Raw genomic sequence first — 14,018 nt, 5'->3', positions numbered from 1 at the left:
TGGCAGTGAAGGGTAAGGTTTTTAATCTCAGCTCTTAGCTATTGCTCTGACCTCTTGGCTTTTAACTCTGTATTTGGCTCTGTGTTTCTTATTTAACAAGACGGTTACATCTACAGTAATGATATGCTCATCACTTGACCTGGGTATTGTTTTTAGGAATCATTTCAAATCACTCAGAGCCAGAGCTGTGCGTAAGCTACAGTTAAATCCAGAAGGGGTGTCACAATAAACAGAGATCTGCATCCAGTTGAAGTTCAGAGACTAAGAGACTTCGGAGTCTCGCCCCTAGATGAAACATCTAAGTCATACCTCTTCCTCCCAGGGCTCTGGGGGCATCAAAGGGCCAGAAAGTTTGGACAAAGCACAAGTGGAAATGCAACAGAGCAGCTTCTCACATGGACTCACAACCGTTGTGACAGCATGCACAGGACCTGTGCAGGAGGAAGCCACACAAAATCCCAGCATGCAGTAGGGAGATGACCAGGAAGTCCCACCCCTCCTGAGGAACTAGTAGCAATTGGTGCTACTGGGAAAGGGAGAGTCAGTTTTCTTCAGGGATGCAGCACCTGAGAGGTTACCCATGCTCCACTAATCCTTTCACATCACATGCTGGCAGCACTAAGTGAATAAACTGTATTCAGTACTATATATATACATGAAATTGGGAGGGTATAATGGGGGTGAGGGAAGAGGACTTGGAGATGAGGAAATGGGGGGTAGACTTCCTCAAAACATAAACGTATCCATGGAACTCAAACACAAAAAAAGGAAGTGGTGCCACCATCAGACATGTTTAGTCACATACTCAGAGCAATAGCTAATTGTTAGAAATATGTAACCCACAAAGAGACCTCTTTAAATAGATCATCTACTTAGGCTACATACTCTCATACACTAAACAAAACTTTACATTTCATAGACAAATTTTTGTAAAATGCCATCTAATTCCTCAAGATTGTGGAGCTTAGCATCATGGATAGTTACTTTTCTTCAAACTCTTATGTAGTCAGACTCAGAGCTAAGGTAGTTTTCAGCTCAGATGCTTCTCAAATAAAGGCATTTTCTCTCCTCTGTCTTCTGAATACATGAGTAAACACTTAAATCATACAGTTTTCAAATCGAGATAATTTCCCCTCTACCATCCTTGAACAGAACATGCAGCCCAATTACATGAGTTTAAATGTTACTCGACAAGGACTATGAGCACACAGCTGAGGAGTCAAAATATCCTTTCAACTTCATGTATGGCCCTGGAGATGCTTTTCCTGGTATACATTGGGTAAAACTGCATAAAGTTGACATTTCTGTAAATCACAACTGGTTTAATGCCAGTACCTTTGTATGGAGTGAATTAATGAATTATGGTATTCTCAAACAAAGGAGTTTGGATAGCAGCTAACAAGGCTGGTTTCCATGGCCATCTTTCTAACAATTTGTAGAATACCAAGTGCCATAGTTTATGCCAACCTAACCTAACCTGGTGTTGAGCACAGCAGCTCCATGAATCAGGCAGATTAAATGCCCTGATCTCTGCTGTGCAGGCGAGGAAAATAAGACTCAAGCATTAAACCACTTGTAAATGTAAATAAAAATGAAAAAAAAAAAAGGCACTTGTGTGAACATCCCAAAGTAATGGGCAAAGGAATCCAACTCTTTCATTTGGAATCTTTATTGCAAATAGCATCCTTCAAAGAGAGAATCAAAAGCATCTAAGGGCAGCTTGTAGACCAGCATGATGGTACACACTGGGCTACCGTCACCAAAAAGAAAGAAAACATGTAGGTTCTAGTAGTCCACTCCCAGAGTTCACATGTGGGCAGATTCCATAAATATCTACGTGATAAGAGTCTAGATTGGAATTATCGAGTGCTTTCAAAAAATGTGGGTGGGTACTCAAGTACATTCTTTTAATTTATTTGCCTACTTCTGCAACCCATACTTTCCTCCAGAATTTTACCCTTTCCCTCACAAGCCTTCTGTTATCCACAAAGGTCCCACATCTGGTTAACTGTACTATGCAGCCACTAGAGAGTCAAACACTTCACAAAGCCACCCAGGTAGACCCTACACCATCAATCAGGGCACCACCCTGGTAACTTCTGGTTACCACAGCCTGGAATGTAGCTAAATAAACAGTCAATGACTCAAATCGATTTCGGTAGTGAAATCACTCCACTTAAACCTAAAGAAAAACTTGCCACATGTCTTACTAATGAAAAGGATCTTTTATATTCATTTTAAAGTAAGCCAATTATATACAGTGTGGGCTATAATCAGATATAATCACCTTCCTCCTCAACTATCTGCCCATAAAGCAATAACAGACCCTTGCTTATTTACTAATTAAAAATAATATATATTTTACCAACACTATCTTTAGATACCAAGACCGATAACCCCCCTCTCTACTGTCTCATACTGTGGAGGTGTCAGCTTGCAGGGATCAAATCTCACTTTGGACCAAGGACACAAACCTGTGACTATGGAGAGCATGCCTTAAATACTTACTCACACAACAGAACACCATTTTCTAGAGAGGCTCGAAAATCCTTTGTTTCAAAAGTCTTCTCAGTTACAGCCTGAAAGACAGATTTGGGTATTAAGTAAATAGGGACAAGGAACAAGGTAAATTCACAATTGTATTGACTAATAAGCATTTAATGTTTTATCTGAATGATTTGCATGTATCACCAAAAGTCATTCCTTATAGGAAAGTGTGTACTATTCTGTGTTACAACCATGTTAGTGTGAATAAACACACAGAAACAACTAAATAAGCGTTTCCTGTAGTGTAATTGTTTTATTGGATGACAAAAGTTACAGAGGCCATGAATTTGAAAAAGAGCAAGGGTAAATGGGATGGCTTAAAAGAAGGAAAGGGAGGGGGGAATGATGTAATTACACTATAATCTCAAAGGAAAAAAATGTTTTTTAAAAACTAAATTTCCAATAAGTTTCCAAAGAGAAACTATGGATGATTCAGTAAGAGTAAATATACACAATTTAAGATATAAACTTGAAATAGCATTTACATCTGTACATCATTTATTTCAATTCCATCCTTAAATTCCTCATTTCATTCCGTAGCTAAATAGCAGAGGGATGATTCTCAAACTTATTCATGAAGACACCCAATTTGTTGTTGTAAGCACTAGTTATTTTCATTGGGTATGTGTGTGAGAGTGTGCATGTTGTGTGATGTGAGCATGGTGCATGTACACGATTGGGGGGTGGGGGGATGCCTGTACATACACCTGCAGGCCAGGAGTTTCCTACTTCACCATGCTCTGCCTTCTTCCTTTGAGACAAGGTCTCTCACTGGGAGTGGAGCCGGGCTCATAGCCAGCAAGCCCCACGATCCTCCTGCCTCTGCCACCACAGTGCTAAGGTCACAGTCCCACATGCAGCCACATCTAGCTTTTTACTTGGGTGCTAGGATCTGACCTCCCATCTTCCTGCTGAGAAGCAAGCACGGTTACCTGCTGAGCCATTTCCTCAGTCCCAGAGCTGTCTACTGAAGGGCCCTAAGGAGATTTCTACACCCTTCACAGAAAGACAAGCTGAGGCAAAATGGCAAACGCTTGGAATGGACAATTCCCAGCTGTCAGGCTATGCACTGTTACCCCTAGCAATGGTCTTAGGGAAGCGTCTAGGAAAAAATAATAACTAGATTCAGTCTCTAGAGGAAGGACATGTTGGAATGGGTGGGGAGCTCCACGGGGGAGATGTGAAAGGCAGAAAAGGGAGATAACAATGGAGGAAAGCGATCTCAAACGCAGCTCCTGTGCTCATGTTCTCAGCCCCAGGCTTGTGACAGCAGCTACCGCCTCCCCAGATAAGGGTTTAGCATCTGGCAGCAGGAAACCTTGTCCTACCTGCCACTCTGGAGATAAATACATTGCTGGAATCAGGAATTTGAAAGCCGTGAATCTTGCACCTCAGGTCGGCTAAAGGGATCAGGCACATGATGCAATAATATTCATCATATTCCACCTAAACCACTGCCACTGCTGCTGTCTTTGAAATTTTCCTAGAACACTTAATTCTAGAATGTTCCATAATGCCCAAGATGGTTACAGCCAGATAATAGGCCTGATAAGTTAGGTGATAAATTCACAGACACTTTTCTACTCAAAGTTAGAGCATGGTGATATGTGTCTATATTCCATAACACACACACACACACACACACACACACACACACACACACACACACACACACGGGGTGGGTAGGAAAGAGAGAGATTGACTTAGTTTCTCAGAAATTGGTTTTATAAGAGTCTGGCCAAGCTGTGATATCCTCAAACCCAGGAAGAAATAGAGGGTCCTTCCCCATCTACAGCAATCACCTGTGTAAACCACACAGCTGTATAAGTTGAACATGAGCCTGCTGCCTCTGTTCCTGCTGGAAACACAGAGCTGAAGATTAATAATAAAGAAGCAAGTAGCTCTTCTGTCTAGAAGCTCAGTCACAGAAGTAAAGACAGTATTTAAAAGCATAGTTTAAAAAAAAAAACTGTCTAGACAGAATAATGTACTCCTTGGAGAATTATCTTGAGTTGCCCACCCAAGGATAAGCTCAAATAACCTGTGCGACCAACTCCAGAATTTCCCCATGAACAAACTCAAAGTGAGGGTGGACCCGAGTATGGAAAACACAGAGACAGCTAATTCTTCAGGAATCTCCTATCCATAGTCAAAGAGCGAGACCCAGAAATACCCAACACAGTCAGAGTCAATATCACTAATCTAAGCAAAGCCCTCGGGAGCACTCATAAAAGATAGCTATGACATCCTCAAGCCATCTAGATGAAAAAAAATGGTGATCTAGAAGAAAGGCTGTGATCTGAAGACACAAGGAGAGCAATGAAAAATGGCAGTCACCACAGTGCATGGCCAGTCCAGAGAGCAGAGTGTAGCAAGTGACGGGAGGGGAGGGACTTGAGTCACACAAAGCTAAACTCAACCCCACTTTCACCACCTAAGAGCTATGAGATCTTAAACACATTAAACCACTTCAACCAAGTCTAGCAATCTAAAACAGGGAAAAGAATCACATGATCATTCATATGGAAAGGCTACCAAAGAGTATCCACCTAATCCATGACATGAGTCAATCCTGAAGTTATCACTTGTACAAAAGTTTAACACATAGCAAGGCTGAAATATGCCTAGAATCCTATTTATTAAAGTCCAGATGCTGAAACAGAGCTTTTCAGCAACCCCAACTACCCAGAAGACTTCATTTTAAAAGATTACAAGAAGGGGGCTGAAGAATTAGCTCAGTGGTTAAGAGCTGCTCTTCTAGAGGGAGGACCCAGATTCAATTCCCGCCACCCACGTGGTGGCTCACAACCATCTGTAACTCCAGTCCCAGGGGGTCTAGCGCCCTCTTCTGGCCTCCTCAGGCACACACATGATGTATGTACGTGAACACTTAATTTTTTTTTAATGAAAATAAAAATTACAGAAAGATAAAATCCTAATATGATTCTAGACATTTTTCCTATGTCAAAATACTAACATACTCAATCTTCCATAAATTTAAATAATGGTAAGACCAGACTTTATACTGTACTTAGAAAAAAATAGACTGAGTATACAAACTTAACTAAGATTTTTATTTATTTGTATGCAAATGTTCATGTTTATGTACATATATATGTATGTGCAGGTGTCCACACAGGACAGAAGAGGATGTCAGATTCCTCTACAGTTAGAATTTCAGGTAGTGATGAGCTGACTGGTGTGGGTGTTGGGAATAGTATCAAGTGCTCTCAACTGTTGAGCCATCTCCCCATCCCCTAGACAAAGATTCTTAATAACAATCTGTGTGTCGAGGACATGAAAATCTGTCAGGCTTGGTAACTATAGTAACTAAAGAAAGCCAGCATCTCAAAACCAATTTGTGCTGTGTATCAGAACTCTTAAGTCTGGGGCAAAACATTTATCTCAGTGAGTAAAGGTGATTGTGGCCAAGCATGATGGCTATTGTGTGATGCCACTATGGCAAAAAGAGGGAACCTACTCCTGCAAGGTGTCCTCTGTCCTTTCCATGTAGGCTGTGGTATAGTATGTATGCAACACACACACACACACACACACACACAGTCTTAAGTCTATATAGGCTAGGCTAGAATGACCAGGTCTAGGAATTTGCACTAACACAAGACAACTACACAAGGGACATACACAATTAGCTGCACAACATCACAGAAGAGTTAACAGTTACAAACATCTTAAATTGCCCAGCAAAAGGAAACTGCTTAGAATATGATACACCCAGAAAAGTAGACAAAATTTCAACTCATATCATGAAAGTAGATTTATCTGTTGTAAACAATCCTTAAAATATTAACTAAAAAGCAACTTACGAAACATATAATTTTGGTCCCAATTTCTATAATTCTATAAGAAAGTGTCATACAAATACAGGCATAAGCAGACTAATAAAAATTATCCATAGGTGGTGGAATAAGAGCTATTTTAGGTTATATTCTTTATATTCTTTAACAATCACAGGTGTTGGTGCAATATATAGATTGATTTTGAAAGAGCAATAGTCAAAAGAACTCAGACTCCATTGGGCATAGGCAAATTCCTGTATTTCCTACATATGAGAGAGAGAGAGACAGACAGACAGACAGACAGACACAGACAGACAGACAGACAGACAGACAGACAGACAGACAGACACCAGGTTTTTTTTGTTTTTCAAGACAGGGTTTCTTTGTGTAGTCCTGGCTGTCCTGGAACTCACTTTGTAGACCAGGCTGGCCTCAAACTCAGAGATCTGCCTGCCTCTGCCTCCAGAGTGCTGGGATTAAAGGCGTGCACCACCACCGCCTGGCAGGCACCAGTTTTTATAGTAGATAATTTCTCATTATCTATCCAACTCACACAGCAGTAAATTCAGTTCTTATTATTATTCTCATTTACCAGTAAGAAATATAAAGGTCAGAAGCTTAACTTTCCAGAAAACCATCCCACACAAGAGACTCTAAAACCTGCCAGCATTTCACGGCGCCCGGTGAGAGTGTGGTAACTGCATCAGATGACGGGGTAGGAAATACACAAGTAAGTGAGTAATTCACTGTGTTCAAGCTACTTAGATTTGAGACATCCAAGTTAATGTACTTCACATCACATCTTCAAAATGAATTCTCAAGTCTGAGAGTTTAAATGGCAACTCAGATTTTTAAAGGTTCATTGTTTTTAATAGTCGGACTTAAACGAAGTGCATTGTCTTTTTTTTTTTTTTTTTTTTTTGGTTTTTCGAGACAGGGTTTCTCTGTGTAGCTTTGCGCCTTTCCTGGAGCTCACTTGGTAGCCCAGGCTGGCCTCGAACTCACAGAGATCCGCCTGGCTCTGCCTCCCGAGTGCTGGGATTAAAGGCGTGCGCCACCACCGCCCGGCTTACGAAGTGCATTGTCTTAACACAAACTGAGTATGTGTGCGCGCACATATGTGTTCATGTGTGTATGTAGGAGAATGAAAATAAAACTTTGATACTCTAAAATTTCATACAATGAAAATTCTTTTTGAATGCTTTAAGCTTCTCTAGACAGTTTATGACTATTAGAAAAACGTGTGTACTGTGAATGGTGGTGGTGCATGCCTCTAATCCCAGCACTCAGGGGACAGAGGCAGGCAGATCTCTGAGTTCTAGGCCCTCCTGGTCTACAGAGTGAGTTCCAGGACAGCAAGAGATACACAGGGAAACCCTGTCTCAAAAAAAAAAAAAAAAAAAAAAACTAGGAAGGGAGGGAGGGAGGGAGGAAGGGAGGAAGGGAGGGAAAGACATGTGTACTATATATACTGGCTATCCCATCTCAGTAACTCAAAGAAAACTGATTAATTTTTGAGCAGCAATTTCTACATCCATATAAAAGTAAAGCCAGCTATAACCCTGCCTGAAGAACTAAAGGGAAATGATACAAAACTCTAAGATGTTTCAACAAAGGACAGCATAAACTGCAGCAAGAATTGCTTTCAATCCAAGAGCCCACCTGAGCTATATTCCTGTAGGTCAGTCCCCAGCATCTCCAGCTGCCCAGGTAAGGCCAGGTCAGGATTCTGGTACCTGTGGGTCTGCATTTAACTCCTGCTCTGCCACTACCCACCAGTAACTGTGCACGCTGCTTCACCTGTTTGCATGCTCATCCGTGAAATGGAGACCAAAGGTATCTGTCTTGTGGAGTTAGGCTCAGAATTGAAGGAGATGATACACACGAGCTCCTCGGTGCTTGCCTGGTTCAGAAGCAGTCACAAACTCTAGCTATTCCAGCAGTTACTATCCAGCCAGAGATCAACTGTTACCATCATTCTGCAGGAGAGAAAAATCTGTGTCCTCGAAAATGGGTGTCTAATTTACAAGGTATTAACATAATATTCTTTACTTAAAGTTACTCCAGATTATAAAAAGCTACTAAATCAATCCTGTATCTAAAAACATTGTGAAAATTATAACAATCTGTAAAATACCTCATAACATGGTGAGGGCAGTTTGTTTTTAAAAATTAAATTATACTTTCGAATGAGATCCAATCCTTACATTAGGGAGAATGAATATTTGAGAGAAATCAGTGATCTGAAAGAAGTTCCAGTTTTGAAGGAATGTATTTGGCAGTTTTAGTCGTTTGGGTCCTCAGTGATTGTGAGCCTTACTCATTAGTAAGCTATTTAAGGTGTGATACATTTTACGTAATGAGGCTGTGATTCATAGGATTAAGTAAATAGAGACCACAGGCTTTCCACTTAAGTTATCAAACAAACAGGTGTGATCACCTTATAGTCAGCCACACCTACCCTTCTACACCATCCCCCCCTCCCCATCCTCCCTCCCTTTCCTCCTCCCTCCTCCTCCTCCCCCTCCTTCTTCCTCTCCCCTTTCCACATGGTCTAGTTAAATAAAATCATCCTCGCTTTCAATAATTTAAGAACACACTCATATAAGGACAGGGTTTAAACTCAGATCTGTTTCACATCACACCTTGTGGTCCTGGTTAAGTCACAGCTGAGACCCCTCATGTCAAAAGGAGAGAACTATTTGCCCTCTCTCCTTCACAGTGCACAAAAGATACTTGAAAGCCCTTAGCCTGCTCTAGAACAAAAGGATACCCTGTGGCCCAGGCTCCTTCTTGCAGGCATGTGTCCCCAGGTGCTGAGTGGTCAGCCTGTGGAAAGGAAGCCATGGAGTGACAGGACCAAGCTGGGGCTCCTGGCTGAGAGGCCTGCTGGAAGTCATAATTAAGCTAATGGAGTAGAGGAGGGACAGAGCTGGCGCCAGGACACATTCTACGGAGCTCTGTCGCCAAACCTGTCTAGCCGCCTGCCTCCAAACATTAATAGGGAGTTTCTAAAGGGCAGAGCCTGTGGAAGACCTTAATAGCTAAGGACACTGGCAACAACTGTCAAGTTCACAAGTATTCAAAAACACCACTTTTTTTTTTTTTTTTTTTTGGTTTTTCCGAGACAGGGTTTCTCTGTGTAGCTTTGCGCCTTTCCTGGAACTCACTTGGTAGCCCAGGCTGGCCTCGAACTCACAGAGATCCGCCTGGCTCTGCCTCCCGAGTGCTGGGATTAAAGGCGTGCGCCACCACCGCCCGGCTTCACTTATTTTGCTATGAAATAAATAAATGGGAATTACCTTTGGAACCCTTTGTCTGGTTGATGCTTTACTCTAATCCTTTCACTGGATAAGAATTCCACAAATACTAGCAACAACTCCCCCAAAACTCTGTAGCTAAGTTCTAACTCTGGCCATATGATCAGCATAACTTAAATCCAAACATTCTAGAAACTTCTCAAAGACCATTTCATGTCCATCTGGTTATTAGCAAAATACCTACTAAATGGCAATCAGTAAGCTCTTGTCTTAAGATCTACGTGGTCTAATGTAGCCACTGAAAGGTGTCTACAATCCTGAAGACTGAATCTGTCATATATTTGTGCAAGTCAAGATTACAGAAATATAGGGCCTGTGTGCATTTGTTTTAGAAGGAACTGGGGGGGTGGCATTTGCTGACCAACTCTAGGCTATGAGCTTCAGTTGCTGACCAACTCTAGGCTATGAGCTTCAGTTGTGCCAACAGCTGATTCCAAACTCTCACCTCACAATTGAATTAGCAGCTACTAGATCATGGTACTTAAAATACATAAGCTTGAAGCTAGAGAGGTGGCTCAGCAGCTAAGAGCATTGGCTGCTCTTCCAGAGGACTCCAGCTCAATTCCCAGCACCCACATGGCAGTTCACACCTGACAGTAACTCCAGTTCAAGGGCTTCTGACACCCTCATACAGGTGATACATGGCAGGTAAAACTTTGAACATGAAATAAAAATAAATTTTTAAAATATATATGTTCATCCTGTCAATCACTTCAAATTCCAAGGAGCATTTAACATTAGAAGGCATAAGAACCACATTTCGAAAAGATTCACAGCAGACAGATCTGCCTTCATTTTCCAGTTGGGTGATAACTAGATGTTCACATAACGAATGACTTCCTAATGAGATGAGTCCCTCCCTCAAGTAGAAGTTGCAGGCTTCCCAACACAAAGGGAGCTGGCAAGCTTTTCCGTCTCTAAAACTGGCAATGAGTTCAGACACCCACCCCCCTCTCTTTGGTTCATTTTGGAATCAACCACTGCATGAGTCCCATGACTCCACAAAGCAACACACTCTCCGGTGACAATCCACGAATTCTGTCTATCATTTTCTATAATGTGGTGATTTTTGACAGCTCTCTTTAGCTACACACACCCAAAACTCACAAATACAAGGATTATGACTCACAGCATACATTAGACAAAGACATAACTCAAAGAGAACAAGTGTCTACCTCATACCTCTTTTCCTTTTTCAAAGCAAAATTACTGAAAAGGTTATTTTCGGTGCTAGCTAATTTTTCCCCCAAAGAGAGGTCTTACCTTGTAAATTATGCTCACAGAGAGCACTCCTCCCTTCCAAAGAAGGATTAGGAGTCAGAAACTTAGATGGGAATCTAAAACTCCTTAAACAATGAAAATAAACCTCCTGATTTCTCCTGGTCTTGGTTCCCTCAGCTAAAAACCAAGCCAAATATGATGCCTGTCTATTCTCTCTGTGTGCTTTGGGATCCGTCACCCTTCCTGATTTTATGATTTGAATGTGAAATGTGTCCCATAGGCTCATATGTTTGAACATGTGCTCCCTAGATGATGGTGTTGTTTGGGGAGATCCTAAAAATTGGTAATATTTAGGAAGTGCAGCCTTGCCAGGAAAAGTGGGCTGATGGGTATCAGCTTTGTAGTTTATAGCTTGCCCTGCTTCGTATCAAGACTCTGCTTCCAGGTCCACGTAGGAACCAATCAGCAGGCTCAAGCTCCTGCTTCCACAGCCTAGAGCAGCTCCCACCGACCTTTCCTGCTATGATGGATGAGACCCTCCTCAAACCATGAGTCAGAATAAATCCTTGTCCTATAAGTTCTTCCTTGTCAGGTATTGGGCTGTAACAAGCAGAAAAGTAACTAACACGCCCCAGTTTATATATAAAGAAATGTGAGTGACTTTTCTTTATCTATAAGAAAAGCTGAGACTCTCAGGTCAGCGAGTATTGAATATCAAATAAGAATGTCTGTGTAAGCACTTGGTGAACTCTCAAGTCCAGTGAGAAGCCTACCTCTTATGGCTCAGGCATCCCAGTCTGTACCACATGCTCTGTGTCACTTAACTCTTCTCACTGGCTAAAATGTAGCTGACCCCTGCATGCTCATTGCTCTTATGAAATCCAATGACTCCTCCTAGGAATAAGTATAAGAAGATAAAACTTCTGGTACCATGACAAGTGGGTCTCCAGGGGCAAGAAGGCAGCCTTGATTCCTCTAGTCAACTTATTGACATGGCCATCTACTACACAGGTGTGAACAAAGCCTAGCTCTGCCAGCTACTCGAGAATAAAAACAAAAGTCAGTAAAATCATGTTACTCTGATATCCTGGCTAGTTGTATGTCAACTTGACATAAGCTAAAGTCATCTGAGAAAGTGGACCTCAACTGAAAAAATACCTCCAGAAGATCAGGCTACAGGTAGGCAAGCCTAGGAACCAATTTTTTTTTTTTTTTTTTTTTTTTTGGTTTTTCGAGACAGGGTTTCTCTGTGTAGCTTTGCGCCTTTCCTGGAACTCGCTTTGGAGACCAGGCTGGCCTCGAACTCACAGAGATCCGCCTGCCTCTGCCTCCCGAGTGCTGGGATTAAAGGCGTGCGCCACCACCGCCCGGCAGGAACCAATTTTTTAATTAGTGATTGATGAGGGAGGGCCCAGCCCATTGTGCGTGAGAACATCCTGCCCATTGTGCGTGAGAACATCCCTGGGCTAGTGGTCCTGTCCTGGGTTCTTTAAGGAAGCAAGCTGAGCAAGCCAGTATGCAGAACTCCTCCATGGCATCTGTGTCAGCACTGGCCTCCAGATCCTCCCCTGTTTCAGTACCTCTCCTGACTCCCTTCAGTGATGGACTTTCCTTGAGGTGTAAGCAAAATAGACCCACTCCCCCATAACTTCCTTTTAGTCATGGTGTGTCATCAGAGCAATAGTAACCCTAAGGAATACACTCTAGTAATATACCCTTGTACATGGGAACAAGCCTTTAAACAAGAGCATATCACCATGGTAGACCTGCTAATGGAAAGTGTTCCTGGGTTCAGACTAGAATTTAACTTTCCAGTTAAACTGCCTTCTAAATAAACAACTTATTTTGTCTATTTACTGAAAAGTTAAAAAAATAATTATCTGTCTTTATTTCCCCTTTAAGAGTTTAACCTTGTTTGGAAATATGTGGTCAAAATGGCATTTTAAGGCTAGGCATCTCCATGAACTGTGGTTAACTCTGAATTGCAGTGTGTTCTTGGTGAACTGATATTGTATATTCAACAAATAACATGGCTTTGAGGGGCATAATTCTCCAGTCGCTAGCCTCTAGTAAGCTTTGGCATCGTACTACATAACATTCTGGAATACACCAGAACTATTTTTGCCAATACTAATATCATTTGATAGCAAGACCAAAGCCAACTCACACATCTTCCAAGTTTGTGGTCATCAGAATTGCACAGATCACCAAATTCTAAACAGAATCCAAAGTTTCATGGTGGTCAAAAGTCTGAAATTTTTTCCTAGGCCACTGCCCTCCTTAAGACCTTCGTCTAAGAGTGGGTGGGATAATTACAGCTCCTGGTGCAGCCTCTTCAGGCCCACGGGTCTTCACACAGCCAAGTGGGAAGAAACAGCAAGATGGGAAAAGAGCCCACACACTTGAGGTTCTCTTTCAGTCATTATGAAGCCAAATGTCAACTATGCTCGCATTCTGTGGACAAAGGAAAAATGGACAATTGTTTCTAACACAGGACAAGTTACAGGCAAGAGCTACAACCAACTTTAATCTTAGAGTCCAAAGTTATCTCCCCAAGTGACCACAGTGATGGAGCCAAAAGAGGGAGTGGAATGGGAAGAACGAAGTAAAATTAAGAAAGGAGATTTGCTCCAGTGCAGACGACGATGGAGGCACAGACTTGCTTGTGTCATGAAATCCAAGATCACACCAGCCCTGTTAGCCACCAGTCAAGGTCAAACCCCAAATATGCTTTTTACAGTTCCAACTTGCTAGCACCTACTACTTCTAAAGAGTAAATTTTGTCTCTAAATACAGACCCACACTCCAATTTAAATTGTTACAAGTAGTGCAGAAAATATTCAAAGAAAAAGTCTCCACAAAGCCATGACAAGTGTATGAATTGCTTTTTCCAGATCAAAGAGTTTTTAAATAGCTGGTATACAAATTGTAAGTGGACGTGAACATCCATTATCAAGATATTTTAAGTATAGTTAGAATGCTTAATATAATCACGGGTTTTCAGGAGTGAAAAGATGGTGTTGTTTTGTGCAGAAATGTCTCATACACATGAGCAAGTCTCAACAATGACTTGATTACCTCCCCGTGAATTACTGTGAGAGTCATCACTGTGGGAAACATTCATTTTGAG

The 14,018-nt window shown here is 41.7% G+C and overlaps 1 protein-coding gene across 18 annotated transcripts in view; it reads right to left on the bottom strand.

Annotated features, from left to right (window-relative positions):
• Lmo7 (LIM domain 7) overlaps positions 1-14,018 on the bottom strand; it is a 210,017-nt gene that overhangs the window by 136,996 nt on the left and 59,003 nt on the right. For all 18 annotated transcript variants that reach the window (XM_015996718.3, XM_076545474.1, XM_076545463.1 and 15 more), the window contains one exon: positions 2,509-2,579. In XM_015996718.3, coding sequence (XP_015852204.1) covers positions 2,509-2,579 — 71 coding nt within the window. Of the gene's footprint in view, positions 1-2,508; positions 2,580-14,018 lie in introns of those variants that run through there.

This window comes from Peromyscus maniculatus, chromosome 9, assembly GCF_049852395.1.
Source record: "Peromyscus maniculatus bairdii isolate BWxNUB_F1_BW_parent chromosome 9, HU_Pman_BW_mat_3.1, whole genome shotgun sequence".
NCBI classification, from domain to species: domain Eukaryota; kingdom Metazoa; phylum Chordata; class Mammalia; order Rodentia; family Cricetidae; genus Peromyscus; species Peromyscus maniculatus.
Note: the sequence above shows the minus strand (reverse complement) of the source record. Positions and strands in the feature narration are given on the sequence as shown.